We start from the raw sequence: 27,782 nt of genomic DNA on the forward strand, positions 1-27,782 counted from the left end.
TGTTAGTAAGTTATTTGTGGTTTTAATTCCAGGTGACAGGCTCGCAGTCATCTACTGCTGTAGCTGAGCCAGCCAGAAACTCGTGGGACTCTTTCCCTGATGACAGCATCACACAGGATGCCAGCCTACAGGTAACATTCAGTTAGACTTTGTTGTGAGACATAAACTTTGGAGACCTGCTCTCATTCCCTTAGTTTACATGCTTGTTAGTTTAGCTTGTGTTGGGAAACTATTTTTTAGTCAGAAGGTACCATAAACAGCATTCAGCCAGTCATCTGATCACATGTTTTTAATGGTTCTCCTCATGGAGCCCAAACAAGCCAGTGGCATACACACCTTCAGATGGATTGTTGAAACGTGCTTCCATGTGGGGTCCAACCAGGCCAGTCACTTACACACGCATAACAGTAATGGATTTCTGAAATGTGCCTCCTTGTGGGGCCCTCCCGTGTGGATCTAAGCTTTTGTTATATTTCTAGATCATAGTTGTAGTACCTGACATTATGGAAGCACATTATATTACAGCTATAATTCTGCACATCTTCAACAGCTAAACTGTCAGGCTGAAGGATGCTCCACTACATCCATAAAGATGCTGTTATAGGACCTGATTAGAAATCCAGAACTGGCTGGAACACTTGTAGTTAGAAGTGCTCTTTTGGTTTTGGGGACTATCTTTACAGGTCTTGAGTCTGTCATTTATGTTATCTGTATGATGTTAGTAAGTTATTTGTGGTTTTAATTCCAGGTGACAGGCTCGCAGTCATCTACTGCTGTAGCTGAGCCAGCCAGAACCTCGTGGGACTCTTTCCCTGATGACAGCATCACACAGGATGCCAGCCTACAGGTAACATTCAGTTAGACTTTGTTGTGAGAAATAAATTTTGGAGTCCTGCTCTCATTCCCTTAGTTTACATGCTTGTTAGTTTAGCTTGTGTTGGGAAGCTATTTTTTAGTCTGAAGGTACCATAAACAGCATTCAGCCAGTCATCTGATCACATGTTTTTAATGGTTCTCCTCATGGAGCCCAAACAAGCCAGTGGCATACACACCTTCAGATGGATTGTTGAAACGTGCTTCCATGTGGGGTCCAACCAGGCCAGTCACTTACACACGCATAACAGTAGTGGATTTCTGAAATGTGCCTCCTTGTGGGGCCCTCCCGTGTGGATCTAAGCTTTTGTTATATTTCTAGATCATAGTTGTAGTACCTGACATTATGGAAGCACATTATATTACAGCTATAATTCTGCACATCTTCAACAGCTAAACTGTCAGGCTGAAGGATGCTCCACTACATCCATAAAGATGCTTTTATAGGACCTGATTAGAAATCCAGAACTGACTGGAACACTTGTAGTTAGAAGTGCTCTTTTGGTTTTGGGGACTATCTTTACAGGTCTTGAGTCTGTCATTTATGTTATCTGTATGATGTTAGTAAGTTATTTGTGGTTTTAATTCCAGGTGACAGGCTCGCAGTCATCTACTGCTGTAGCTGAGCCAGCCAGAACATCGTGGGACTCTTTCCCTGATGACAGCATCACACAGGATGCCAGCCTACAGGTAACATTCAGTTAGACTTTGTTGTGAGACATAAACTTTGGAGACCTGCTCTCATTCCCTTAGTTTACATGCTTGTTAGTTTAGCTTGTGTTGGGAAGCTATTTTTTAGTCAGAAGGTACCATAAACAGCATTCAGCCAGTCATCTGATCACATGTTTTTAATGGTTCTCCTCATGGAGCCCAAACAAGCCAGTGGCATACACACCTTCAGATGGATTGTTGAAACGTGCTTCCATGTGGGGTCCAACCAGGCCAGTCACTTACACACGCATAACAGTAATGGATTTCTGAAATGTGCCTCCTTGTGGGGCCCTCCCGTGTGGATCTAAGCTTTTGTTATATTTCTAGATCATAGTTGTAGTACCTGACATTATGGAAGCACATTATATTACAGCTATAATTCTTCACATCTTCAACAGCTAAACTGTCAGGCTGAAGGATGCTCCACTACATCCATAAAGATGCTTTTATAGGACCTGATTAGAAATCCAGAACTGACTGGAACACTTGTAGTTAGAAGTGCTCTTTTGGTTTTGGGGACTATCTTTACAGGTCTTGAGTCTGTCATTTATGTTATCTGTATGATGTTAGTAAGTTATTTGTGGTTTTAATTCCAGGTGACAGGCTCGCAGTCATCTACTGCTGTAGCTGAGCCAGCCAGAACCTCGTGGGACTCTTTCCCTGATGACAGCATCACACAGGATGCCAGCCTACAGGTAACATTCAGTTAGACTTTGTTGTGAGAAATAAACTTTGGAGACCTGCTCTCATTCCCTTAGTTTACATGCTTGTTAGTTTAGCTTGTGTTGGGAAACTATTTTTTAGTCAGAAGGTACCATAAACAGCATTCAGCCAGTCATCTGATCACATGTTTTTAATGGTTTCCTCATGGAGCCCAAACAAGCCAGTGGCATACACACCTTCAGATGGATTGTTGAAACGTGCTTCCATGTGGGGTCCAACCAGGCCAGTCACTTACACACGCATAACAGTAACGGATTTCTGAAATGTGCCTCCTTGTGGGGCCCTCCCGTGTGGATCTAAGCTTTTGTTATATTTCTAGATCATAGTTGTAGTACCTGACATTATGGAAGCACATTATATTACAGCTATAATTCTGCACATCTTCAACAGCTAAACTGTCAGGCTGAAGGATGCTCCACTACATCCATAAAGATGCTTTTATAGGACCTGATTAGAAATCCAGAACTGACTGGAACACTTGTAGTTAGAAGTGCACTTTTGGTTTTGGGGACTATCTTTACAGGTCTTGAGTCTGTCATTTATGTTATCTGTATGATGTTAGTAAGTTATTTGTGGTTTTAATTCCAGGTGACAGGCTCGCAGTCATCTACTGCTGTAGCTGAGCCAGCCAGAAACTCGTGGGACTCTTTCCCTGATGACAGCATCACACAGGATGCCAGCCTACAGGTAACATTCAGTTAGACTTTGTTGTGAGAAATAAATTTTGGAGACCTGCTCTCATTCCCTTAGTTTACATGCTTGTTAGTTTAGCTTGTGTTGGGAAACTATTTTTTAGTCAGAAGGTACCATAAACAGCATTCAGCCAGTCATCTGATCACATGTTTTTAATGGTTTCCTCATGGAGCCCAAACAAGCCAGTGGCATACACACCTTCAGATGGATTGTTGAAATGTGCTTCCATGTGGGGTCCAACCAGGCCAGTCACTTACACACGCATAACAGTAATGGATTTCTGAAATGTGCCTCCTTGTGGGGCCCTCCCGTGTGGATCTAAGCTTTTGTTATATTTCTAGATCATAGTTGTAGTACCTGACATTATGGAAGCACATTATATTAACATTCATTTAGACTTGTGAGAAATAAACTTTGGAGACCTATTTTTGTTCACTTAGTTTACATGCTTGTCCCCGTAGATTGCTTTTAGTTGAGAAGCTGTTATTTAGTCAGAATTTGGTTTTATTTAATTTGTTAAGCTGATGTGTAAGGAAGGAATCCATGATTGGTGTGTACCCTTTTGCTGATTGTAAAGTAGGATACCTTAAACAGCGTTCAACCCATTTGTTTTTGTTGTAAGAAGTAATCTTTGGAGCCTTTTACTTGTTCTCTCGGTAACAATTTCTTTGCATTGTATGTGTCCTTGTGGGGACCATTGATCCAAGGTTTTGACATATTTTCGATCATATTTGCAGCACCGGTCATTTATCAGTTAAGGCAGTCAATAGAAACTTCAGTTATTTACAGCAAATAAATTCCAGTGTTTTACAGTCATGCACTACATCATTAGCTTACATATACTGTAACCACACATTTCTTTTCATCATCCCCATATAGCTATCAATCATCAAAGGAGTGTCTCTAGTGGACTACTCAGACAGTGATGATGATTCCCAAAAAGACGTCTCTGCACCTCTACAAAAGCAAATAAAAAGAACAACAATAATGGTAAAGACATACAATTATTTTTAAAATCTAAAAAGTCACAAGAAACTAATTTATTTTTTTTAATAACTGTGTGTCTGCACGTACAATCACAGGAATTGAATAATTATAGCTTGATATAATCTTTTAACAGATGAATAAAGTTCCAAGTTTTTCTGATGCTATCTACAATTCAAGTAATGACTGTATGGAAGGCCCTTCAACCTCATTCGCAATGGATTCACAAAGGCCTATAAGAGGAACTTACTTCTCTGTAAGCCTCATGAATTAATGTCATTTAAAGAGTAATACCAGAGTAGACTTTTGATATGATTGCTTAAAATGAAAGGCGTTCATTGCTATAGCATGTTTTACTAATTTTCTTGTTCTTGTTGCTTGTTCATCTTGTTCAGTTGACAACTTTTTTTTTTAAATTGCCCAAATCTTTGCATATATGTCTTTTATTTTCTTAAAATTTGATATTTTCCTTAACATTGCATTTTACTTTATCTGTTTGGATCTAAATTTACTCAAAACAAGAGTATATTAAACTTGACCAAGCACTCTCATACAGGTGCATTTATAAAAATTAGAATATTGCTCAAAAGTGCAACATTTCTTGCCAGTCATTTCAAAAAGTGAAACAATTGTTTTATAGATTTATTGCACATTGAGTAGAATATTTCAAGCTTTTATTTCTTGTAATTTAGACAATTATGGCTTTCAGGTAAAGAGAGCTCAGAATTTTGTTTCTCAGAATATTAGAATATCACATTCGACCAACCAAAAAGGATGTTTTAAGCTCTACTGTCAAGTTTCTCAACAGTATGTCCATTTCCATGCACTAAGAATCTGGTTGGGCTCCTCTTGCATGAATGATTGCATCAATGCACCGTGACATAGAGTCCATCAGCCTGTGGTTTTGCATAGCTGTAATGGAAGCCCAGATTGCTTTGATAGTTGCCTTTAGGTCATCTGCCTTTTTAGGTCTGATGTCTCTCATCTTGCGCTTGACAACATCCCATAGATTTTCTATGGGGTTAAAGGTCAGGGGAGTTTGCTGGCCAATCAAGAACAGGAATACCATAGTCATTGGACTAGGTTCTGGTACTTTTGGCAGTGTGGGCAGGTGCCAAGTCCTCCTGGAAAACAAACCCAGCATCTCCATACAGCTTGTCAGCAGAGAGAACTTTGTCAGAGAACAAACTCTAGAACTCCCTGCTAGATGGCTGCATTGGCTATGAACTTCAGACCCAGTGGACCAGAACCAGCAGATAACATGGCACCCCAAACCATCACTGACTATGGAAACTTCACATTGGACTTAAAACAACTTGGATTATGTGCCTCTTCATTCTTCCTCCAGTGTCTGCAACCTTGATTTCCAAATGAAATGCAGAATTTACTTTCAGCTGAAAACAGGACTCTGGACCATTGAGCAACAGTCGAGTTCCTGTGCCTAGGTGAGATGATTTGGATGTTGTCTCTGGTTCTGGAGTGGCTTGACACCAGGAATGCGACGTTTATAGCCCATGTCTAGTATTCATTTGTGTGCTGGCTCTTGATGCTCCAGCCTCAGCCCACTCATTGTCAACCTTGACAACCCCCTCAAGGCTGCTGTTCTCGCTGTTGTTTTTGCATCTTTTACCAAACTTCTTTTTTCACACTCAATTTTCTGTTACTGTGCTTTGATCCAGAACTCTGTGCGCAAATTGCTTTTAGCAATGAACTTTTGTGGCTTCCCCTCCTTGTAAAGGGTGTAGATGACTGTCTTCTGGCCATCTGTGAAGTTAGCAGTCTTCCCCGTGATTGTATCTCTACTGACCCAGAGTGAAAGACGGTTTGAAGGATCAGAACACCTTTGTAGACGTTTGGAATTAATTAGCTGATTAAGGTGTGAAACAATGAGTTTCCAATAATTAACTTCCTCACAGTATTCTGAATTTGGGGTTTACTAGTAAGCCATAATCATCAAAATTATGGGAAACAAGGACGTGGAATATATCACTCTGTGATAATTCTATATGAGATATGAGTTCCATTTTCTGAGATGACTGGCAAAAAATACACTGCTCAAACAAATAAAGGGAACACTTAAACAACACAATATAACTCCAAATGAATCAAACATATGTAAAATCATACTGTCCACCTAGGAAGCAACACTGATGTTGTTGTGCTCTTGTGCAAATGAAATAGACAACAGGGGGAAATCTTTGGCGATTAGCAAGACACACTCAATAAAGGAGTGGTTCTGCAGGTGGGGACCACAGGCCACTTCTCAGTATCTACGCTTTCAGGCTGATGTTTTGGTCACTTTTGAATGTTGGTGGTGCTTTCACACTCGTGGTAGCATGAGACGGACTCTACAACCCACACAAGTGGCTCAGGTAGTGCAGCTCATCCAGGATGGCTCATCAATGCCAGCTGTGGCAAGGTTTGCTGTGTCTGTCAGCGTAGTGTCCAGAGCCTGGAGGCGCTACCAGGAGTCAGGTCAGTACACCAGGAGACGTGGAGGAGGCCGTAGGAGGGCAACAACCCAGCAGCAGGACCGCTACCTACGCCTTTGTGCAAGGAGGAACAGGAGAAGCACTGCCAGAGCCCTGCAAAATGACCTCCAGCAGGCCACCAATGTGCATGTGTCTGCACAAACGGTTAGAAACCGACTCCATGAGGATGGTATGAGGGCCCGACGTCCACAAATTGGGGTTGTGCTCACAGCCCAACACCGTGCAGGACACTTGGCATTTGTCAGAGAACACCAGGATTGGCAAATTTGCCACTGGTGCCCTGTGGTCTTCACAGATGAAAGCAGGTTCCCACTGAGCACATGTGACAGACGTCACATGTCTGGAGACACCGTGGAGAGCAATCTGCTGCCTGCAACATCCTTCAGCATGACCGGTTTGGCAGTGCATCAGTAATGGTGTGGGGTGGGATTTCTTTGGAGGGTGGCATGGCCTTCCATGGGCTCGCCAGAGGTAGCCTGATTGCCTTTAGGTACCGAGATGAGATCCTCAGACCCCTTGCGAGACCATATGCTGGTGCGGTTGGCCCTGGGTTCCTCCTAATGCAGGACAATGCTAGACCTCATGTGGCTGGAGTGTGTCAGCAGTTCCTGCAAGATTAAGACATTGAAGCTATGGACTGGCCCGCCAGTTCCCCAGACCTGAATTCGATTGAGCACATCTGGGACATCATGTCTCGCTCCATCCACCAACGTTGTACCACAGACTGTACAGGAGTTGGCGGATGCTTTAGTCCAGGTCAGGGAGGAGATCCCTCAGGAGACCATCCACCGTCTCATCAGGAGCATGCCCAGGCGTTGTAGGGAGGTCATACAGGCACGTGGAGGTCACACACAATACTGAGCCTCATTTTGACTTGTTTTAAGGACATTACATCAAAGTTGGATCAGCCTGTAGTGTGTTTTTCCACTTTAATTTTGTGTGTGACTCCAAATCCAGGCCTCCATTGATTAATAAATTTGATTTCCACTGAAGATTTTTGTGTGATTTTGTTGTCAGCACATTCAACTTTCTACAGAACAAAGTATTAAATGAGAATATTTCATTCATTCAGATATAGGATGTTAGTTGAGTGTTCCCTTTATTTTTTTGAGCAGTGTATTTCACTTCAATGCAATTTTCTTGTTTTTTGAGATGTATCTGTAGAGTTAACATCTGTGTTTTCAAGGTGGATTTTAAATCAAGGCCTGATTTTCTTTTTAATTAATTCTAATAGAGGAAGAAATACTAACTTCTTCCTTCTCCTCTTTCTCTAAATGATTCAGAGGAGCTTTGCAGGGTTAGATGAGGCAAGTGAAGACAGTGAAGATGAATATATTCCAGAAACCACTGGAGAAAGCACAGACAGTGAAGCCAGTGTGGAATTAAGTCTGGAAAAAGGTCCGAAGGATAAAACTATGTCATTTAGTCAAAATAGAAGCAAGTTTTGCAGGCAGAGTAAGAGTGAGTCCAGTCAGACTAGAAACTTTGAAAGTCATGATTCCAGAGCCACTACATATAAAGATGAAAGGGCCCCCCTGGAGGAAGAATCTGTTTATGTTGCTCCTGTTTTGAAGAAGGAAGATGGATCCAGGACCTATAATAAGAAACACCACTGTGTGTATTGTGGAGTATTTGTTCAAAAAATGTCAAGACATCTATTGCGCAGACACATGGATAAAATAGAGGTTGCAAAAGCCTACAGTTTGCCAAAAAACTCAAAACAAAGACGACTCCAGTTGGATTATTTGCGAAATAAGGGAAACTTTGAGCACAACACTGAAGTTATGGAAAGTAACCAAGGCAAGCTCATTGCGTGGAAACAACCAAAGAAGAAAACAGAAGGGGAAATATTCAAACATTGTTTGTACTGCTATGGACTGTTCAAAAAAAAGGCAATGTGGCGACATTTCCAGTCCTGCAAATTCAAGCCTCAAGATAAGTCTTTGAAAAAGGGGAAAACAAGAGTTCAAGCATTGTGTGCATTTGCTGAACCAGTTCCACCAGAGTTCAGTGATTCATACTGGAGGTTTCTAAGTGAGATGCATCAAGATGAGATTACAGTTGCATGTAAGAAGGATCAATGCATACTAGATTTTGGATACAGATTGTTCCACAAGAATGAGAGGGTAGTCAGCCAGCACCAATACATCCGTCAAAAGCTAAGAGAGCTTGGCAGACTGCTACTTGAGGCAAGAAATATTGCTTCTGTGAAGAGTATTAAAGATCTCATAAAGCCTGAAAAATATGTTACAGTTGTCGCTGCTGCAAGACGTCTAGCTGGATTCAGTGAAGAAAGTGGCAACTATCAACGACCATCTCTCGCTCGAAAAGTTGGTCACGACATGCATTCTTTAGCCATGTTCATTAAGACGGAAGGACTGAAGATGAAGGATAAGGAAGCTGTGCAAAACGCAGAGGAGTTTGCACAACTGTATCAAGAAAGTTGGAAATATGATATTGCAAGCCAAGCTTTAACCCAGCTTGAACAGAAAAAGTGGAATGCACCTCTACTGTTACCTTTCACACACGATGTCCAGATTCTTCACAACCATTTGTTAGAAAGACAGCAGGAATGTTTACATGCCTTGAAAGAAGAGGCCTCACAGTCCAGCTGGAAGGATCTTGCCAAAGTGACTCTGGCACAAGTAATCCTTTTCAACCGTCGACGAGCTGGGGAGGTTTCCAGGATGCATTTGTCAGTTTACTTATCAAAGGACACATCAGAAACACACGAGGATGTTAACCTGGCCCTCACAGCACTTGAACAAAAGCTCTGCAACTATTTTGTCCGGATAACCATTGTGGGAAAAAGAGGAAGAAAAGTTCCTGTTCTGCTGGGTCCAATGATGAAGGAATCCCTTGATGCTCTTACTAGAAGGCGGGAAGAATGTGGAGTCCTGGAAGAAAATCAATACCTGTTTGCGTTGCCGAATTCTGTCCATTACCTCAGAGGTTCAGACTGTATAAGGCAGTTTGTGAGTGAGTGCAGTGGCCTCAAAAACCCTACAGCACTCACCTCAACAAAGCTCAGGAAACACATTGCAACATTGTCAACAGTTTTGAACCTGAAGACTACAGAACTTGACCAGTTGGCAGATTTCCTTGGGCATAATGTTGCTGTTCACAGGAAGCACTATCGCCTTCCAGAGGGTACCATACAGTTAGCAAAAATAAGCAAAGTTCTCCTTGCAATGGAACAAGGACGGCTAGGAGAGTATAAAGGGAAGAGTCTGGATGAAATCCACCTTGATGTCAACGGTATTAACATTTAACACTTTAATGCAAGGGAAATTGAAGTTGCTAACCTTGGTATTTAAGAATAGATTAATGAAATGAGATATTTATGGAGGAGGGCATGTTTTATTGTTAAGGATGAATAAACATCATATTAGTTGAAAATGGTATCATTTAGGCTTTACATAAAAATGTTGGCTTATTCTGATTTGATTTGAGGCAAAAAAAAAAAAAAATTAAAAGGTGCTATTTAGGTACTTTTTATGGTTTCCTATCTTTTGTGGAATTGGTTCTTGAGTGTTTTATTAGTTCTATTAAACAAATCTCTTCAAATTTATCTCATTACCATATTAGAAACTCTTGACATGGATGGTTCTTCACAAGAGAAAGGTATGAATTTGTTTATTTTTTCTATACCGCAATAATCTCTGTAGTTTTAAATACACTAGATGACTGCATGTTAATGTTGTTTTAATTAAAATTTCATTAAATTGAAAACATCCAAGATAGGACTGATGTAGGGAAATTTCATGCCATAATTTTATTTAAGCTCTGTCATAAAAAAAGTACAAATATTAATTTTTGTATCTACAGGTACATTCAAAACTTTCAGATATAATGAAATGTATTGATATGATGCATTCAAAAAGTTCAATATTTTTGGCGATTCATTACAAAAATTGAAACTGATATTGGGTATTCATTACACAGTGAAATATTTCAACCCTGTGTTTTTGTAATTTCATAGTTATGGCTAACATAATAAAAAAGCTAAAATTCAGTGTTTCAGAAAATTTTTATATTAAATTACAACAATTATAAACAATATTTTGTAATGTATAATGGGAGCCCAGGTGTCTTTTAGAGCCACTTTCAGGTCATCTGCATGGTTACTTCTGGTGTCCCTCATCTTTCTCTTGACAAAACAACTTAGATTTTTAGGCTTAGGTGGGGCCAGTTTTCTGGCCAATCAAGCACAGCAACACTGTGGTCAATGGACCAACTTTTGGCAGTGAGAGCTGGTGCCAAGTCCTGTGGGAAAGTGACATCAGTATCTAAATAAAGCTTGTCAACAAGGGGATGTGTGAAGTGGTCTAAATATCATACTAGATTGCTGACTGGACTTCAGAAAACACATTGGACCAGAATCAGCAGATGTCACTAATAGGGATTCCACTCTTCCTCCAGACTCTGGAAGCTTGAAAGGAAATGCTAATTTAATGTTTTTATGAAAAGATGATTTTAGACAGTGGTCCAGTTCATATTCTCATGCATAGTTGGTAAACTGTTGTTTTGGCACTAGCGCTGGTGTTTAGTTGTATTATAAAAGGAATTACTTTTTTTACCAGTTAAGGTTGAAAACCTGTCTAATTACTTCTTTGTAAACCTCATATTAAGAAGAGCATATTAAAATCAACATTAAATGAAATTACCTTTTACTTTGGATTATCAAAAAAGTGGCCTGGTTTGGTAAAACTCTTAATTTATGGCCTCTTACTGTTGAATTTGGTCAGTCACAATAAGTCATTAACTAAATAATTAATGAACAATAAAGAGTTAGTAGTCCAAAAATATGTAGCCTACAAATTGACAGCTACGGGTTAGTTTGTTTTATAAAATAAAATGTTACTGAAAACATTTATAGGAAAATACAATTTCTTAGCACTACTGCCAGCTAACATTTTTCAATTATATCATAATGTCTTATTCAGCTTTGTGGCAAGTGGCTCATTCACACAAGTCTCTTTGCCATATACATTATGAAGAGCACTGATATCCCTGGAAACCTATATTACTCCTGATTTCCTGTCAATTAGGATGACCTAAGATATGGATTAAAGCAATAGTTAATTTTACTTTTTTTTTTTTTGCTTGTTGGTGTATTGTTAATTCTGACTTTTGAAAACAATTCTTCTTTCATGTACATAGTTGATATGCCTGACGGAACTGAGAATGGCACCAATTTATCCTCACAAGAAGGTAAAATGTTCACATAATAAAGAAAGCGGTTAAACAAAAAAGGGCCACTTTTCTCTGAATTAAACACATTTTACAACCTGAGTTCTATATACAAACGTGGACAAAATTGTTGGTACCCCTCGGTTAATGAAAGAAAAACCAACAAAGGTCACAGAAATAACTTAAATCTGACAAAGGTTATAATGAATAAATATTCTATGAAAATGAGCACATGAAAGTCAGACACTGCTTTCAAACATCCTTCAACAGAATTATTTAAAAAAATAAACTCATGAAACAGGCCTGGACCAAAACGATGGAACCCTTAACTTAATATTTTGTTGCTCAACCTTTTGAAGCAATCACTGCAATCAAAGGATTCCTATAACTGTCAGTGAGACTTCTGTCCCTCTCAGAAGGTATTTTAGCCCACTCCTCATGAGCAAACTGCTCCAGTTGTCTCATTTTTGAAGGGCACCTTTTCCAGACGGCATGTTTCAGCACCTTCCAAATATGCTTAATAGGATTTAGGTAAGGGCTCATAGAAGGCCACTTCAGAATAGTCCAATGTTTTCCTCTATCTGTGTTTTTTGGGTTATTATCCTGTTGCAAGACCCATGACCTGCGACTGAGACCAAGCTTTCTGACACTGGCCAGCACATTTATCTCTAGAATCCCCTGATAGTCTTGAGATTTCATTATACCTGCACAGATTCAAGATACCCTGTGCCAGATGCAGCAAAGTAGCCCCAGAACATAACAGACTCCTCCATGTTTCACAGTAGGGACAGTGTTCTTTTCTTCATATGCTTAAATTTTTCCATCTGCAAACATAGAGCTGATGTGCCTTGCCAGAAAGTATAGTTTTTGTCTCATCTGTCCATAGGACATTGTCCCACAAGCTTTGTGGCTTGTCAACATGTAGTTTGGCAAATTCCAGTCTGGCTTTTTTATGATTTTTCAAAGATGGTGTTCTCCTTGGTCGTCTCCCATTAAGTCCACTTTGCCTCAAACAACGTTGGATGGTGCAATCTGACACTGATGTTCCTTGAGCTTTAAGTTCACCTTTAATCTCTTTAGAAGTTTTTCTGGGCTCTTTTGTTACCATTTGTATTATCAGTCTCTTTGTTTTGTCATAAATTTTCCTCCTGTGGCCATGTCCAGGGAGGTTGGCTACAGTCCCATGGATCTTAAATTTCTGAATATGTGCAACTGTAGTCATAACATGAAGCTGCTTGGAGATGGTCTTATAACCTTTACCTTTACCATGCTTGTCTATAATTTTCTTCCTAATCTCCTGAGACAACGCTTTCCTTCGCTTCCTCTGATCCATGTTGAGTGTGGTACACACCATGTCACCAAATAGCACAGTGACTACCTGTAACCCTATATATAGGCCCACTGACTGATTACAAGAATGTAGACACCTGTGATGTTAATTAATGGACACACCTCGATTTAACACGTCCCTTTGGTCACATTATTTTCAGGGGTACCATCATTTTTGTCCAGGCCTGTTTCATGACTTTATTTGTTTAAATAATTCTGTTGAAGCATGTTTGAAAAGCATTGTCTGACTTTAATTTGTTCATTTTCATATAATTTTTTATTTATGATTAACTTTGTCAGATTCAAGTTATTTTTGTGACCATTGTGGGTTTTTCTTTCATTAACTGAGGCGTCCACGTGCGTACATGAACTGTTAAAGTACTGTAGATCATTGAAAGTTTAAACAGTTTTTTTATGTTCCTAAAATTAATATTTCAGAAGATCCAGAAGCTTCTGAAGAGACACCTTGTATCCCCACATCCAGTGGCTTAAGTCAGGAAAACTTGACCAAAAAGAAAGGTGAGCTTGTAAAACTGCAGTTTGGGGTTAGTACTCTTCTTCAACATTGATTTTTATTCATTTTTTTTTAATACCACCACTTTTAACTAATATTACAAGTCCATTACATTTATATCTGATCCTGCCTAGTATTTACTAACATCCAAATTTGATTCAAACAAGATTGGTTCTACAGGACTTGATTGTAATAAATAACTCTTTATGAACACAAGTGTAAATAGAAGGTTTTTTGGTTTTTTTTCTTTAGTTCGCTGTTGATATTTATGCCCTTGATCAGCGTGTTTGCTGTTCTAATAAGATGAGTTTAACCTGTTCTTTTCTGTACTTCAAAGTCACAAATTCAGATGGGCTGATGCCAGAAGTCAACGAAGTGACCTCTTGTACCCCCACCTCTAGCAGCCAAAGTAACGAAAGGTCTGCCAAAAAGAGTGGTGAGTTTGGAGTAATCCTCTTCAATACATAACTTCATCATGATTGCTTTTAAATGGTCCAATTATTACTACAGTATCAATATTCTAATTATCCTCACATTTACTGCTTACTAAGATTTAAATGACCGAAGCAAAATGTATTAACCACTTGACTTTTTTTACTTAGACATGTCAGGTCTAAACTTTTGAATTTTGTCGTAAAATGCAAATTAATGCGCCCCTTCTCAGGTGGGTTTCACGTCATTGTTAAATTGGATTATTTGTGAGATGTTCGTTTCCATCTATTATTAAATAGGGGTAATGTACATGACACATCTACCTCAAGACAGAAAAAAATCTTTGCATCAAATTTACCTGTTGGCAAATTTGCATATCGATGATGTGCTCTCCTGGTGGAGTTTGACTGCCTGTACCAGCAGTGACACTGACTGATTAATATCCCAGAAATAAACTGATTTACTTGTTTTTTTACTGTAGGCTCATTACTATTGACAAAGATAGTTGAATTATTAAAATATCTCATTTAAATGATATTGTGGGATTATTGTACATAAAGTGAATGTATCCTCTGTGCAGTTTTGTTCTAATGAAGTTGTAAACTAAATTGTGCTCTTTTTATGCCCTTAGGTAAAGAAAAAGTTGTGAAAAGAAGCTGGACCCCAGAGGAATGTGCTGCTGTAAATAAACATTTAAGGAAGTACATATTGACAAATCAGGTTCCTGGTAAGCTTGACTGTGAGAGATGCATTGCTGCAGAACCACAAGCACTGAGTAAAAGAGACTGGAGAGCAGTTAAGTACTTTGTCAAAAACAGAATAACCACCATGAGGAGAAAATATGAGTGACAGAGCTTCCCTGAACAGAGGTAGAAACACATGGCTGGTCCTGTTTCACCAGTTCTTTACTATTTGTTTGTAATTTTTATGGACAAAGTTCAAACAAAGTATATTTCAGTTTATTGATACATGTTCTGAGGAAGAAATATGGGAAATGTTTAAATGGCACATTCAGTGCTAAAATGTTGAAATAAAACATGTGCAGCTCAAAATAAAGTTCCTTTATTCAGTGGCTACATTTGTAATGTGTCCATTTTAAATTTTGACTCAAGCAGTTCATGATTAATAGTAAATCATGTGTATTTTATAGTTGGCTAAAATGAAGATTGTAAATATATAAAAAATTGACCTGTATGCCTAAACAAATGGAAGAATATTAAGGCTGTGACTAGGAAAAATGCACCACAATCGAATAATGACAGATGTACTTAAGAATGCACATTTCAATATATATCTAGTCTATTAAGCCAGATGAAAGGATTAATAACACTAACAAAATTTTAAGGTTTTTTCCCATTAAACAATCAAGTCTTGACAAATGCATGTTTGGGTTAGATTAGGGTTGGGATTGAATTTGATAGATCCTAATTTAAAGATAAAGCAAATCTTTATGAAGGCCTAACAAGAGTTAAATGTTAAAAGCAAGCCCCATAACTGGCTAAAAAAATTATGTGTGTAAAGATGGACCTCTTAACGTTCGAACATTAATGGCAAGCCCCATAACTGACTAAAAATCAAACGTGTGTGAAGGTGGGTCCTGCAAAGTATGAATGTTAGAAACTGGCCCCACATGTGATTGAAAAACAGACATGTAAAATAAAGTTTGAAATTTTGCATATTGAACGTGACTTTTAATATGTAGATTTTTTTTGGGATCTGCCTGATTTTTTTCATAGTTCTAGGACCACTAGAATGGGTGGACCCCACAACCCAGTCAACTACTTGCGGTCCTGCTGTGGGAGTTTAACAAGGATGTGTGTGTGTGTGTGTGTGTGTGTGTGTGTGTGTGTGTGTGGGCAGGGGGTCTTATGTTAGTGAGTGAGTCTGTTTGTAGGGGAGGGGGTTGGTTGTGTATCCGTGCTTGTTTGCAGTGCGTATGGCCCAAGGGCAGAAACTGTTTTTTCAGTCTGCTGGAGTGGGATTTTGTTGACCTATAGCGCCTCCCAGAGGGCTACAAGTCAAACATTGGGTTTGCAGAGTGTGAGGGGTCACCTGAGATGCTCCTTGTTCTCCTGAGGCAGCAGGACATGCCGATGTTTCCCAGGCTGGGCACAGGGCAGCCGATGATCTTTTGGGCATTGTTTATGACCCTCTGAACTGCCTTCCTGTCCTCAGCTGTGGAGCCTGTGTACCACACACCCAAACAGTACGTCAGTACGCTCTCCACCGAGGAGTGATAGGAGGTAAGCAGCAGCTTTGGGTCCAGGTTGTATTTCCTGAGGACACGCAGGAAGTGGAGTCGCTGTTGGGCCTTCTTTATCAGGCCACTGATATTGTTGGTCCAGGAGCTGTCTGTGGAGATGAGGGTGCCAGGCAACCTGAAGGTGGTGACAGTTTCCACCTGTTCTCCATCTATGAGGAGGGGGGTATGGTCCTCATAGATGGTATGGTTCAGATCTTCCTGAAGTCCATGATCAGTTCTTTTGTTTCGTGGACATTCAGGGTCAGGTTGTTTCCTGAGCACCAGCGTGACAGTTTCTCCACCTCAGCCATGTCTTGTCTCCATCACTGATGAGACCAACCATGTCATTTCAATTCAATTCAGTTTTATTTATATAGCACCAATTCATCCACATATTTGATAATGCAGTTGGTTGGAAGGACATTTGTCTTAAAATAAATGTAGGTTATATGAGTTTGTAAGACAATTCTAAGCCAGTCTTAAAAAACAGTCAAAGGTTTCAAAGGTTATGTCTCTTATTTTTAAATCATAAAAAACAATAAATCAAGTATTTTTTGTTAGAGACTATGTGAAGTTTGGTACTGCACAGGTAAAACCTGTTATGATCTCTGTAATCAACTGTAAACAGTTCTGTCAGAGATTCTTGTTTCTTCTCATCCGGTGTAAAGGTTAAACCAAGGATAGATTGGTCCACAGTATCCACATTACTTTGAGAAATCACTTGGTTTGGAGTTGCTTGGTCCATTGATGTAGCATATTAAAGCTTTCTTATAGTGCTACATATTGGCTTATCAAAAAATGCATTTTATGTGAATTTAAATGTGAAACAAAGCAAAACATCAGGACTTGATGTATCTCACTTATGATGTTCCCCCTTTTGTATGGTTCATGTGTACAGTATTGGGGTGAAGTGTGTAAATCTGACAGACACTCAGGACAGAATAACAAACTTTTGTTGTGAAAAAAATTATTTTAATGTATACCCATTGATCGCCTGACCATCTGACAATGAAAGGCATGTTGAAAAAATACATTGAACTTCCCTCCCATGGAGTCATTTCAAGCAATTTACATCCTTTAGCGAGTGAACCTTAATCAATTTTTTGTTTGTTTTTGCACTTATATTTAAATTGCACTTGCATTATTTTCATAGCTGTAGCTCCTTTGTACGATATATATTGCTTTTCTAAGTTAGAATAGAATAAAAACTTGTATTGTCCCTCAGTGTGGAAATTCAGGTGTACCAGCAGCAAAGTGACTTGGAAATAGAAGCATAAAGGTAAAAAGGTTACAAAATAAAAATTAAAAATAAGAAACTGTAGAGTAAAGGCAAATTTACAACATAAGAAAAATAATACTGTACAAATAGGACCTAATCTACAAAAGGTTTACATGAACAAATACCCATGCAAACTGAGTTGCGTGCACAATGTTGATCTACAAACCAGGTGCAAATTTGATTGCGGGTGTAAAGTCCACAGAACAGCAGGCACAAACGTTTTAGCTTGTTTGCCTTCATGAATATGCAAAACATAATATATTGACCCAAACGTGGACATTTATAGGAGGAGGATATGCCAATGTCATCTTTTACCCCCTGCAACACGATTTATCAAACCTGACACGGATGGAGAGTGCTGTTTTTGCTTTTAGATTTAGCACGTTTGAAAGCAGGTACTAGCTGGCACACAAAAATATCAGCTGTATCTGTGGCAAGAAGGAGGCATAGATAGAATGACAGATGACAGAGAGAAAGTAATATACATGTTTCAACAAATTTGGATTGTCCAAAATAAAAATAATGAAAATGAGAATAGAGGATTCTATGTATCGAAAGTCCGATTTAGAACCAATCACAAACAAAAGCCATGACATATGTCCTATGATAAAACCCCTTTCAACACTTTTATTTTGCTTGTGGATCATTTGAGCGCAACATCGCTGTCAGTGATATCATCTGCTGCTGAAGCACAAACCTGATCATCTGCCAGAGAAGGGCGCACAGCCTGTTAACTGTAATTGGACATCATGCAAAGGATCCACTGTGCTTTCATGTTACTAATACAAAATGACAATTACAAAATTCATTCAGTAAAATCAATGAAAAATAATTTATTTTTATGTACATAAATGTTTAATTGACATTCTTTGTATGACATTTATCTGACTGTTACACTGCAGGAAATGATGGGCCAACTCAACTCCCATGCAACATATTTTATTTTTGCATGCACTGCAAAAACACAGAAATGTAGGTTAACAGGAGTGCACTCGGTGCATTATCTGTACTCTGTCTCATAACATACAGACTACTTTTCTTCTAACCAGCACAACAATGAGCACACAATATGCTTAAACTCTGAAGTAGTTAGGACAAAACACACTCATACTGTAAAACTCTCTTAACATTGTAGTCATTCCTAATGTAACCAATTACATTACGTTTATATTGACACAGTTTATAGTGTTTCCAAACATTGCTTTTAATCACTATTTTAACCTCTGATGAATTAACCTTAGGAACAGTATTTATTAAATCAAACATATTTCAAACAGACAGCTTTTACCGCGTTTGTAATTCCCCTTAATGAAATGAACTGGAGAGCATTTTATGTTTCCTCTGATTAGCCAACAAACACACATTTAGTACATCTTCAATCCAAAATACATGTGTGGCCACTAAGGACTTTTATCATGGACCAGTAACTTTGTTAGCTCTAATATAGGACCACAAATGTCCTTCTTAGCTTAGCCTTACACTTAGCTCAGTATATCCATTTAACCCAGCATCTCGTTTCATTGCCCATTTACTCAGTTCAACATAGGATATGGCCCTAAACTCCTGCCTTCACAGAACTTGTGTGTCTCTCAGCAGTTAGCTTATATCCTGCAAACTCACAAAAGCATAAAACAGTTCTCTGGTTCATCACTGCGATCGATGTGTACTATGAGTCTCCCATCTCAGATACCTTACATGGCAAACCTGCTTTGCAAACACAAAAACATATAAATGTACCCTTTAGCTCAATATCCGTTGCACTCATGATCCATTGCTACTGGTGTCTATTACTTATATGTCATTTAAAACCTGGCTTACCTGCAAAAACATAGAAATGTAGGTTAACTGGTGTGCACCCAGTGTGATATCTGTACTCTGTCTTATCACTGACTACTCTTCTTCTAACAGGCGTCAGCTACTGATGTGTAAGGTACCGAGCCTCCTCTCCCTTTAAAAGTAGCAAAGCTAAAACATACCGATAGCCAACTCTTACAACAAACTATATTTATGTTGCTAATATTACATTCAGGCTTAAATATTATTATAAATATTATTCTTCAAACAGACTCACAAAAAAAAAAAGAACACAGTGAGTCTCTGAAAAGAAATAAGTTTAAAGGCAAACCTCTAATAAATGAATTGTCTTTTTTATTGTTAATATTGATTGGCCAAGTTCTAAGCTGCAGCCGTTGCGAGTAAAACAGCGCTCCTGTGGTGTTGTGTTGTCAGCCTAGATACAGCGATGACCAGCTGCCCTGTGTGTGCACCGATGGCCCGATGGAGGAGGGCGTGCACCACTTTAAACACAACTCCTCCTGTGCAATGGCCTGTAATCCATCATTCTGATTAAAGACGAAGCAGAATGTAGTCTTTGCCTCACTGGGTCCATTTGGACCGGAACCATAAAGCATTTGCTTTGCTTTTCCTCCAGTTCTGCTGGAGGTAGTAGCAGCCAGCCAGTAGCCCACACAATGTATGTAATCATTTAAATAGGGTGGTCTGCACCTCTTTTGCACCTCTTATCCATTGTGCATCCAATGGATAAGAGGTGCAAAAGAAGGTGAGAAGGTGCACGTGCAACACCCACTTGTTGCACATGCTGTATTTATTTATTTTTTTATGCACAAGCCATTTAGCGCTCTGTATTTGGAATCTCTGAAAATCAGGCCCTTTCAGTATTAAATTAGCATACTCAGATCATTTAAAAAAATTACAAAATGTGCATGCATATTTTTCCATAAAAAACAACAACAGACTGTTTACAAGAAATGAAAAATCCCCCACAAATAACAGCAGGGATGTAAACACTTATCGAGCTTGTTGGGAGCAGTGATGCTTACAAAGTCTTGCAGATGCTGGGAGGAAGGACTTGTGAGTCTGCGCCTGCAGAAATCCACCACCAGCTTCTTGGTTTTCCCTTCGTTGATCAGGAGATGGTTCCACTGGCACTGGTCCACAGTCATATGTGCACTGTCTGTACTGTGAGTTGTCCTCATCTGGACTGGAGAGTCCAGATATGAAACTGTTAGCAGTACGTTTTTGTCCATATTATGTACCCAGAGTGTTCACCAGTGTTATGTTGGCAACAGTATACGTTCCACCTTTAGCTGTTGCCGACACTGCATGAGATGCAATCAGCTCAGTTGTTGCTAAGCTACAGACACAACACCCCAATGCATTTGTGGCAATATCTGTTGATTTTAACCATGGTTCACTCTCTGCTACACTTCCTACGTTTCAACAGTTTTTCAGCTGCTCTACCAGAGAAAACAAAACAATGGATTTGTTTTATGCACATGTCAAGGACTCATACATCTCTACAGCAAGACCTCCTCTAGGCAAATCAGATCACAATCTTGTTTTTCTTTGCTTGAAATATAAGCCCCTTGTTCAGAAACAACCTGTAATAAAGAGAACTTTGAGAAAATGGTCAGAGGAAGCTGAAGAAGCTCTGCAAGGTTGCTTTGAGGCTACAGACTGGGACGCACTGTGCCAGCCACATGGAGAGGACATCAATGCCATGACTGAGTGTGTAACCGACTATATAAACGTCTGTGTGGATAACATCATCCCCACCAGAACCATGAGACGCTTCCCCAATAACAAACCTTGGATCACCAGTGACCTGAAGGACCTGCTTAACAAGAAAAAACAGCCTTCAGAGAGGGAGACAGGGAATTATTGAGAAGTATAGAGAATCAACTTAAAGTCAAGATAAGAGACAGGAAGGAGGTGTACAAGAAGAAGCTGGAGAGCAAGCTCCAGCAAAACAATATCAGAGATGTGTGGACAGGGATGAAGAAGATCACAGGCTTCAAGCAGAAGGATGATCAGACAGATGGATGTCTGGACAGAGCCAATGAACTGAACACATTCTTCAATAGGTTTAGTTCATAAACAAGCTCAGCATCTTCCTCTCCTGCTCACCGCCAAACAGACATCCCACCCTCCTTAGACCCACAGCTTTTCTGTCACACCTCAAATGTTTTATCTTCCACTTCAGCCAATTACTTCTTCTACAGGTTTGCCTTTAACCAAATCAGAAGATGCTGATGCTCTTTACACCTGTGTGTCTCAAGAAGTCAGGTGAGGAAACAACTTGAGAGACTGAACCGGAATAAGGCTGCAGGTCCAGATGGTGTCAGCCACAGAGTCCTTAAGGCCTATGCAAAGCAGCTCTGTGGGGTCCTGCAGCACCTCTTCAAGCTTAGCCTGGCCCAGAAGAAGGTCTTGAATGTCCTAGAGAGACTCCTTTTGACCCACCTGAGTAAGCAAACAATAAACTATCAGGACCTCCTTTAGTTTGCTTATCGCTGTGGAGTAGGAGTTGAAGATGCCATCATACATCTGCTTCAACAAACCCACTGTCATCTGGACAAAGATGTTGCAAGATGTTGCATATTTTCTATACGTCTGTTGTGGAGAGCATCCTCTTCATGAGATTGTTGTACAACAACAGAATGTCTTCAGTCATAGGCTTCTTCAGATCTGCTGTAAGACAGACCTACAGGAGATCCTTCCTGCCCACAGCCATCAGCATCTACAATGGCTCTTTGAAGAAATCTGCATAATATGAGCTACAACAACATTTAATTTCCCTTTGGGATTAATAAAGTATGTTTGAAATTGAATTGAATTGAACTGAATAAAGACTATTTCTACATGTCCAGAAATTGTACTGGTAGCCTAGTAGTCTGTAATATGTGTAACTTACTGTTCTTTGTTTTTTTTAATTACAGGAAGATTCAGTGTTGTCCTGAAGCATTTACTGTTTGTGAGCTTCAAGACAACTGAGTTGTGGAAATGAACATGAAAGTAAAAAGCATAGATAGAATCAGGGCCTTTCTCGGGCCATACCAAACATATTTCTATTTCTAGCAGTGTTCTGATAGTGGAACAATGAGCTAATGTTATGCTGAGAGTGTCCTCTCGCAGGCAGATGGTAATAATTCTGCAGAACATTTGTTGAAAAGTAAAGTCTAACATCCTTTTCTAGAAAATGAAGCATTTGTATGACCATAAGACTCATGGCTGTCAGCTTTGTCTCTTGTAGATGAGAATTCACAGACAGCAGGAAAAAGGAAGTCTTCATAAGCCTAGATGGAGCTTACAGCAGGGATCACCTTGCCTTAAAATCATAAGAGACCCTAGGAGAAAATGAAACTTAACAAAGATGATGTCACCACATGAAGAGATGAATGAAACTGTCACTGTGTGGTTCTTCATGCTGTAAACCTCAAACACATATTGCAGGTATTTATGGAGCAAATTCAGTGACAGAAGGAGTTGTAAAGGGTTCTTCAAAATGCAGATTTAGAGTTTTCCCCTTTATGTTTTTTCTCTATGAATGTATGCCATCAGACTGAAATTATCTTGTGGAGAAGAAATGCTTATTTGCAAAGCAAATTGTGGCTTACAGGTCCTTCTCAAAATATTAGCATATTGTGATAAAGTTCATTATTTTCCATAATGTCATGATGAAAATTTAACATTAATATATTTTAGATTCATTGCACACTAACTGAAATATTTCAGGTCTTTTATTGTCTTAATACGGATGATTTTGGCATACAGCTCATGAAAACCCAAAATTCCTATCTCACAAAATTAGCATATTTCATCCGACCAATAAAAGAAAAGTGTTTTTAATACAAAAAACGTCAACCTTCAAATAATCATGTACAGTTATGCACTCGATACTTGGTTGGGAATCCTTTTCCAGAAATGACTGCTTCAATGCGGCGTGGCATGGAGGCAATCAGCCTGTGGCACTGCTGAGGTCTTATGGAGGCCCAGGATGCTTCGATAGCGGCCTTTAGCTCATCCAGAGTGTTGGGTCTTGAGTCTCTCAACGTTCTCTTCACAATATCCCACAGATTCTCTATGGGGTTCAGGTCAGGAGAGTTGGCAGGCCAATTGAGCACAGTGATACCATGGTCAGTAAACCATTTACCAGTGGTTTTGGCACTGTGAGCAGGTGCCAGGTCATGCTGAAAAATGAAATCTTCATCTCCATAAAGCTTTTCAGCAGATGGAAGCATGAAGTGCTCCAAAATCTCCTGATAGCTAGCTGCATTGACCCTGCCCTTGATAAAACACAGTGGACCAACACCAGCAGCTGACACGGCACCCCAGACCATCACTGACTGTGGGTACTTGACACTGGACGTCTGGCATTTTGGCATTTCCTTCTCCCCAGTCTTCCTCTAGACTCTGGCACCTTGATTTCCGAATGACATGCAGAATTTGCTTTCATCCGAAAAAAGTACTTTGGTCCACTGAGCAACAGTCCAGTGCTGCTTCTCTGTAGCCCAGGTCAGGCGCTTCTGCCGCTGTTTCTGGTTCAAAAGTGGCTTGACCTGGGGAATGCGGCACCTGTAGCCCATTTCCTGCACACGCCTGTGCACGGTGGCTCTGGATGTTTCTACTCCAGACTCAGTCCACTGCTTCCGCAGGTTCCCCAAGGTCTGGAATCGGCCCTTCTCCACAATCTTCCTCAGGGTCCGGTCACCTCTTCTCGTTGTGCAGCGTTTTCTGCCACACTTTTTCCTTCCCACAGATTTCCCACTGAGGTGCCTTGATACAGCACTCTGGGAACAGCCTATTTGTTCAGAAATTTCTTTCTGTGTCTTACCCTCTTGCTTGAGGGTGTCAATAGTGGCCTTCTGGACAGCAGTCAGGTCGGCAGTCTTACCCATGATTAAATTCTTCCTTTTCACACTTAAATCATTCAGTTGTGGTCTATGTAAAGTGGAACTGCAAAGCTTTGGTCTGAATTCCTTGTTATCATAGCTCTAAAGGCTCCTCATTTATCCCTGTTCTGAGCAACTCAGTTTGGTGCTGTCACTTTAAATGCTACTGAGGCACTTCACACCCCGCCCCCCTCGAGGTCAAAGAGCGCTCCATTTTCAACCTTTTGGCCATTTTTATAGTTTGAAAGCAGAGATACAATTATCTAGCGGTACAGAAACAAGACATAAACGGCAAAAACAATGCATAACTGTTTATGTAATAATATTATTCAAAACACGCAGTACGGTTCTGTCCTTAAGGAGCTAAAAGCAGCAAACAGTGCTAACATAAGCAAATGGCACGATGCTACTGCTATCAAAACAATGGCCACGATGTCAACACACAATAGATGCATGTCTAAAATAAAGTTTGTTGTCATTTTAGAGTTATTTGCTGCTTACCACTTTGCTGTGTACGTCCTTTCGATAGACAGAAGGAAATGGTCCCTTAATCAGATGAGGTCTTTCAGCAAATCCTTCTTGATACTGGTGGAGGTTGCTGAAGGCACTCGTCCTTGAAGTACTTCATGCAGACAAAGAGAAATGTCCCCACTGCTGTGGGTGCATTTCCATGAAAAATAAAATTTAACCAGGCACTTTGAAGAGGTTCTGACTCTGGGGGACTGTGTAATGAATTGTGTGGGTTAATGCACCCAACAACCGAACCAAACTTATCGTCTTTCAGCATAGGCATATTTGAACTTGGACTACAAATTTGCAGCAAGAAATCAAAACGGTGGGTACGCAAAATTGATCAGCTGGAAGTCCATGACCTTATTTAGCTGTTCCGCACCAAGTACTGTGACGTAACAGTTCAGAAACGTAATAGATGATAGAGAAAACTGAATGGACTGTAAAATAGGACCCAAACAGATTATAAAGATATCTATTCAGCACCTGGAGAGACTAAATGAACAGAACACCTGGCTGGGAAAAATAAGCAAAACTCCAACACAAAACTCCAGTAACTGGCAGGACATGACAGAATATTTTTGAAGATGTAGGAAGAGGCTGGTGTAGTTAACAGTGAGGGACAAGAAATTATCTATCTATCTATCTATCTATCTATCTATCTATCTATCTATCTATCTATCTATCTATCTATCTATCTATCTATCTATCTATCTATCTATCTATCGTCCGTCCGTCCGTCCGTCTGTCTATCATTCTAACATTCTAATATAATGTTATATCACAGCTGCTAATAAATATGTGTGTAATTAACAATAAATAGCCAAACAAAATAGTAAGAAATGTAAAATGGGTCATTTTATACTAACCAGTTAGTAACATAGCGAAGAAACACGGCTTTCTTACCCTGTACCTTAGCTTGCCATGTGACATGCACTAAGCAAGACTAAGGTCCTGCTTAAGAACAACAGATAACAATGTATAATAAATGCCTTCGGAGCTAAAATGGTTTGTGGTCAGAGGTTGGGTTTGGCTGAAGAGGGATATTTAAAAAGTTCAGGGAGATTAGTAACATGCTGAAAGCCTCGAACAACAAGAAGCCCTGCTGGCTGGTCTGTTATGTTTGCTTCCATCCATCTAGCCATCCATGAAAACTAAAGTGTTCTGCTATGCTCCAATGGACTAAGGGGCTAAAATCTAGCTGCTCACACCCCCTGGTTCAAGTTGTCATCACACTTCAGAGCATAATTGTTGTGACAAAAGGATACTGACAAACAAAATACTCCCCCTGAGGTTTGATAGGTACTGACCGCTTCTGTAATGGCCTGAAACACTTTAGAAATCAGTAAATTCAACACATGAAATTAAAAAGTAAAGAGACTTTGACAGCAAAAAAGCTATATTCATTTAGTTTTTATGTGTATCATGTTTGATATGGCATTGCCAAACGTTTTTGTCAAAATTTACCTCTTGCAGAGAATCAGTTTATCTTTGGCCAGAACAAGATTACAAATGGACATTCACTCACTACAGACTGTTTTAATCTTGAAAGACCTTCACTTCTCCAAAGACAAATTGAAAGACCGTATAGTTATAGAAAATAATAATTACACACATTTTATGGATTTTGGAAAGAAGAAACTGTGATCACTTGTGAATGCAGGAAGAATTTCCTCAAGACATACAGTGTCGTGCAGACAGTTTTATTTGCATTTTGTCACATCACAAGAGCAGACTTCATGTCTTACTTATTATTGGGAATTTATGTGATGGACCGACACAAAGAAGTGCAAAATAGAACGAACAAACAAGTACATCTGACTGACAGGAATGACACAATGAAGGATAAAAAATGGGCATCAAAAAGAGAAATTGTGTTGGTTCTCTGCTGGAGCTTCTAGAAGTGACATCACAGACAAAGATTGTTAACAGATTAACATTAAAGCCTGGTGTTTTTCAGGAGCAAGTAATCTTCAAAAAATAAAAAACCGAGGATTCTGCACACAATTTTTACTCTCAACATTACAATTTCGAAATTAGGAAACCCTCGGATCACTGCGAACACTGCTGAAAGTAGGTACACAGCTCAGGGAACTGAGCCTTGGAAGGGGCTGGTTTGGTCAGTTTTTGAAATTGTTGTTTTTATGGAACTTTTAGATTTACTGGTGTTTTCACCACCTCTGGAATTATTTGGTCAATGTAGGAAGGAGCACCATTCTCAGCCAGGATGGACTGAATCTTTCTTCCTTCCCACAGTTAAACATGAGGGTTCTCATGTATGAAAGAGTATGCAGCTTTCATACTAAAAGTTTGTGGTACGGAGAATTTCTGAAACTTGCTGCTCACAAAAATAATTCAGATATATGAAACTGTGCGTAGACATGTCATCGCACACGTAGCCTTCATACATCCCACTTTGCGGTGGATTTGGCGTAGCTGCACGTGGCACTTGGACCGCTCAGTCCCTGCCTCTAAATACATATGCAAAGTAGTATAATTAGTTGGAAGCCACCCATCACGTGTCCAAATAACCATGGCAACAGTGCTGTGACAGTCAAAGAACCAGTTCCTGTCAGCGGAAAAACACTAAGAGAGACTGTCTACACACCATGAGGGATGTTTATACTGAATTAAAGCAAACCGACAACTTCTTGAATGACATCAGCAACTCAAAACTGACTTGAAATAAAAAGGTTGTCAGCTCGAACCCGTTTAGTTCTACAATGTCTGCATCAAATCCACACGGCACTCTAGCTGCTGCACTAAGCTCAACTATAGCTCAAGGCTGATCAGTATTATGACGTGAAAATTAAATTCCTCCCATATTTTTATTAGGAAGACTGTCACTACACACACTGTGTGAAGTACTTTAAATATTTACAACCATTCAGGACGCCACATAAAAAAAATAGAAAATCACCTAGAAGCCAGCCATCGCGCACGGAGTCTGCTCAAGGTTTGTTGCCAACACAGACAATAATTATTATAGTATGAAGGAATCAGACAAATTAGCGCATCATAAATAGGTTGCGTATATATTGAATGAAAAATGCTTTCTATTCATAAATTCATATTCACTTACAGATGGGGTCCTTATAGCAGTATCAGTGAAGTC

The 27,782-nt window shown here is 39.6% G+C and overlaps 2 protein-coding genes across 7 annotated transcripts in view; both read left to right on the forward strand.

Moving 5' to 3' along the window:
* The window catches only part of LOC124868280 (teneurin-3-like), a 474,572-nt gene that overhangs the window by 68,989 nt on the left and 377,801 nt on the right, over positions 1-27,782 (forward strand). The gene's annotated exons all lie outside the window — the stretch shown is intronic.
* On the forward strand, positions 1,509-15,018 carry LOC124868281. 6 transcript variants are annotated; one of them, XM_047365345.1, is made up of 8 exons: positions 1,509-1,563; positions 3,880-3,990; positions 4,121-4,240; positions 10,065-10,100; positions 11,640-11,690; positions 13,437-13,517; positions 13,850-13,948; positions 14,576-15,018. In XM_047365345.1, the coding sequence occupies exons 4-8, from the start codon at positions 10,076-10,078 to the stop codon at positions 14,791-14,793; spliced, it is 474 nt and encodes a 157-aa protein (XP_047221301.1). In that variant the 5' UTR covers positions 1,509-1,563; positions 3,880-3,990; positions 4,121-4,240; positions 10,065-10,075; the 3' UTR covers positions 14,794-15,018. The 6 variants fall into 6 exon arrangements, 5 of the variants coding, with proteins under 5 accessions (XP_047221301.1, XP_047221299.1, XP_047221302.1 ...); XM_047365343.1 differs by lacking the exon at positions 1,509-1,563 and adding an exon at positions 2,931-2,994; XM_047365346.1 differs by lacking the exons at positions 1,509-1,563; positions 4,121-4,240 and adding an exon at positions 2,931-2,994.

The sequence above is a fragment of the Girardinichthys multiradiatus genome, chromosome 5 (genome assembly GCF_021462225.1).
Source record: "Girardinichthys multiradiatus isolate DD_20200921_A chromosome 5, DD_fGirMul_XY1, whole genome shotgun sequence".
NCBI lineage: Eukaryota > Metazoa > Chordata > Actinopteri > Cyprinodontiformes > Goodeidae > Girardinichthys > Girardinichthys multiradiatus.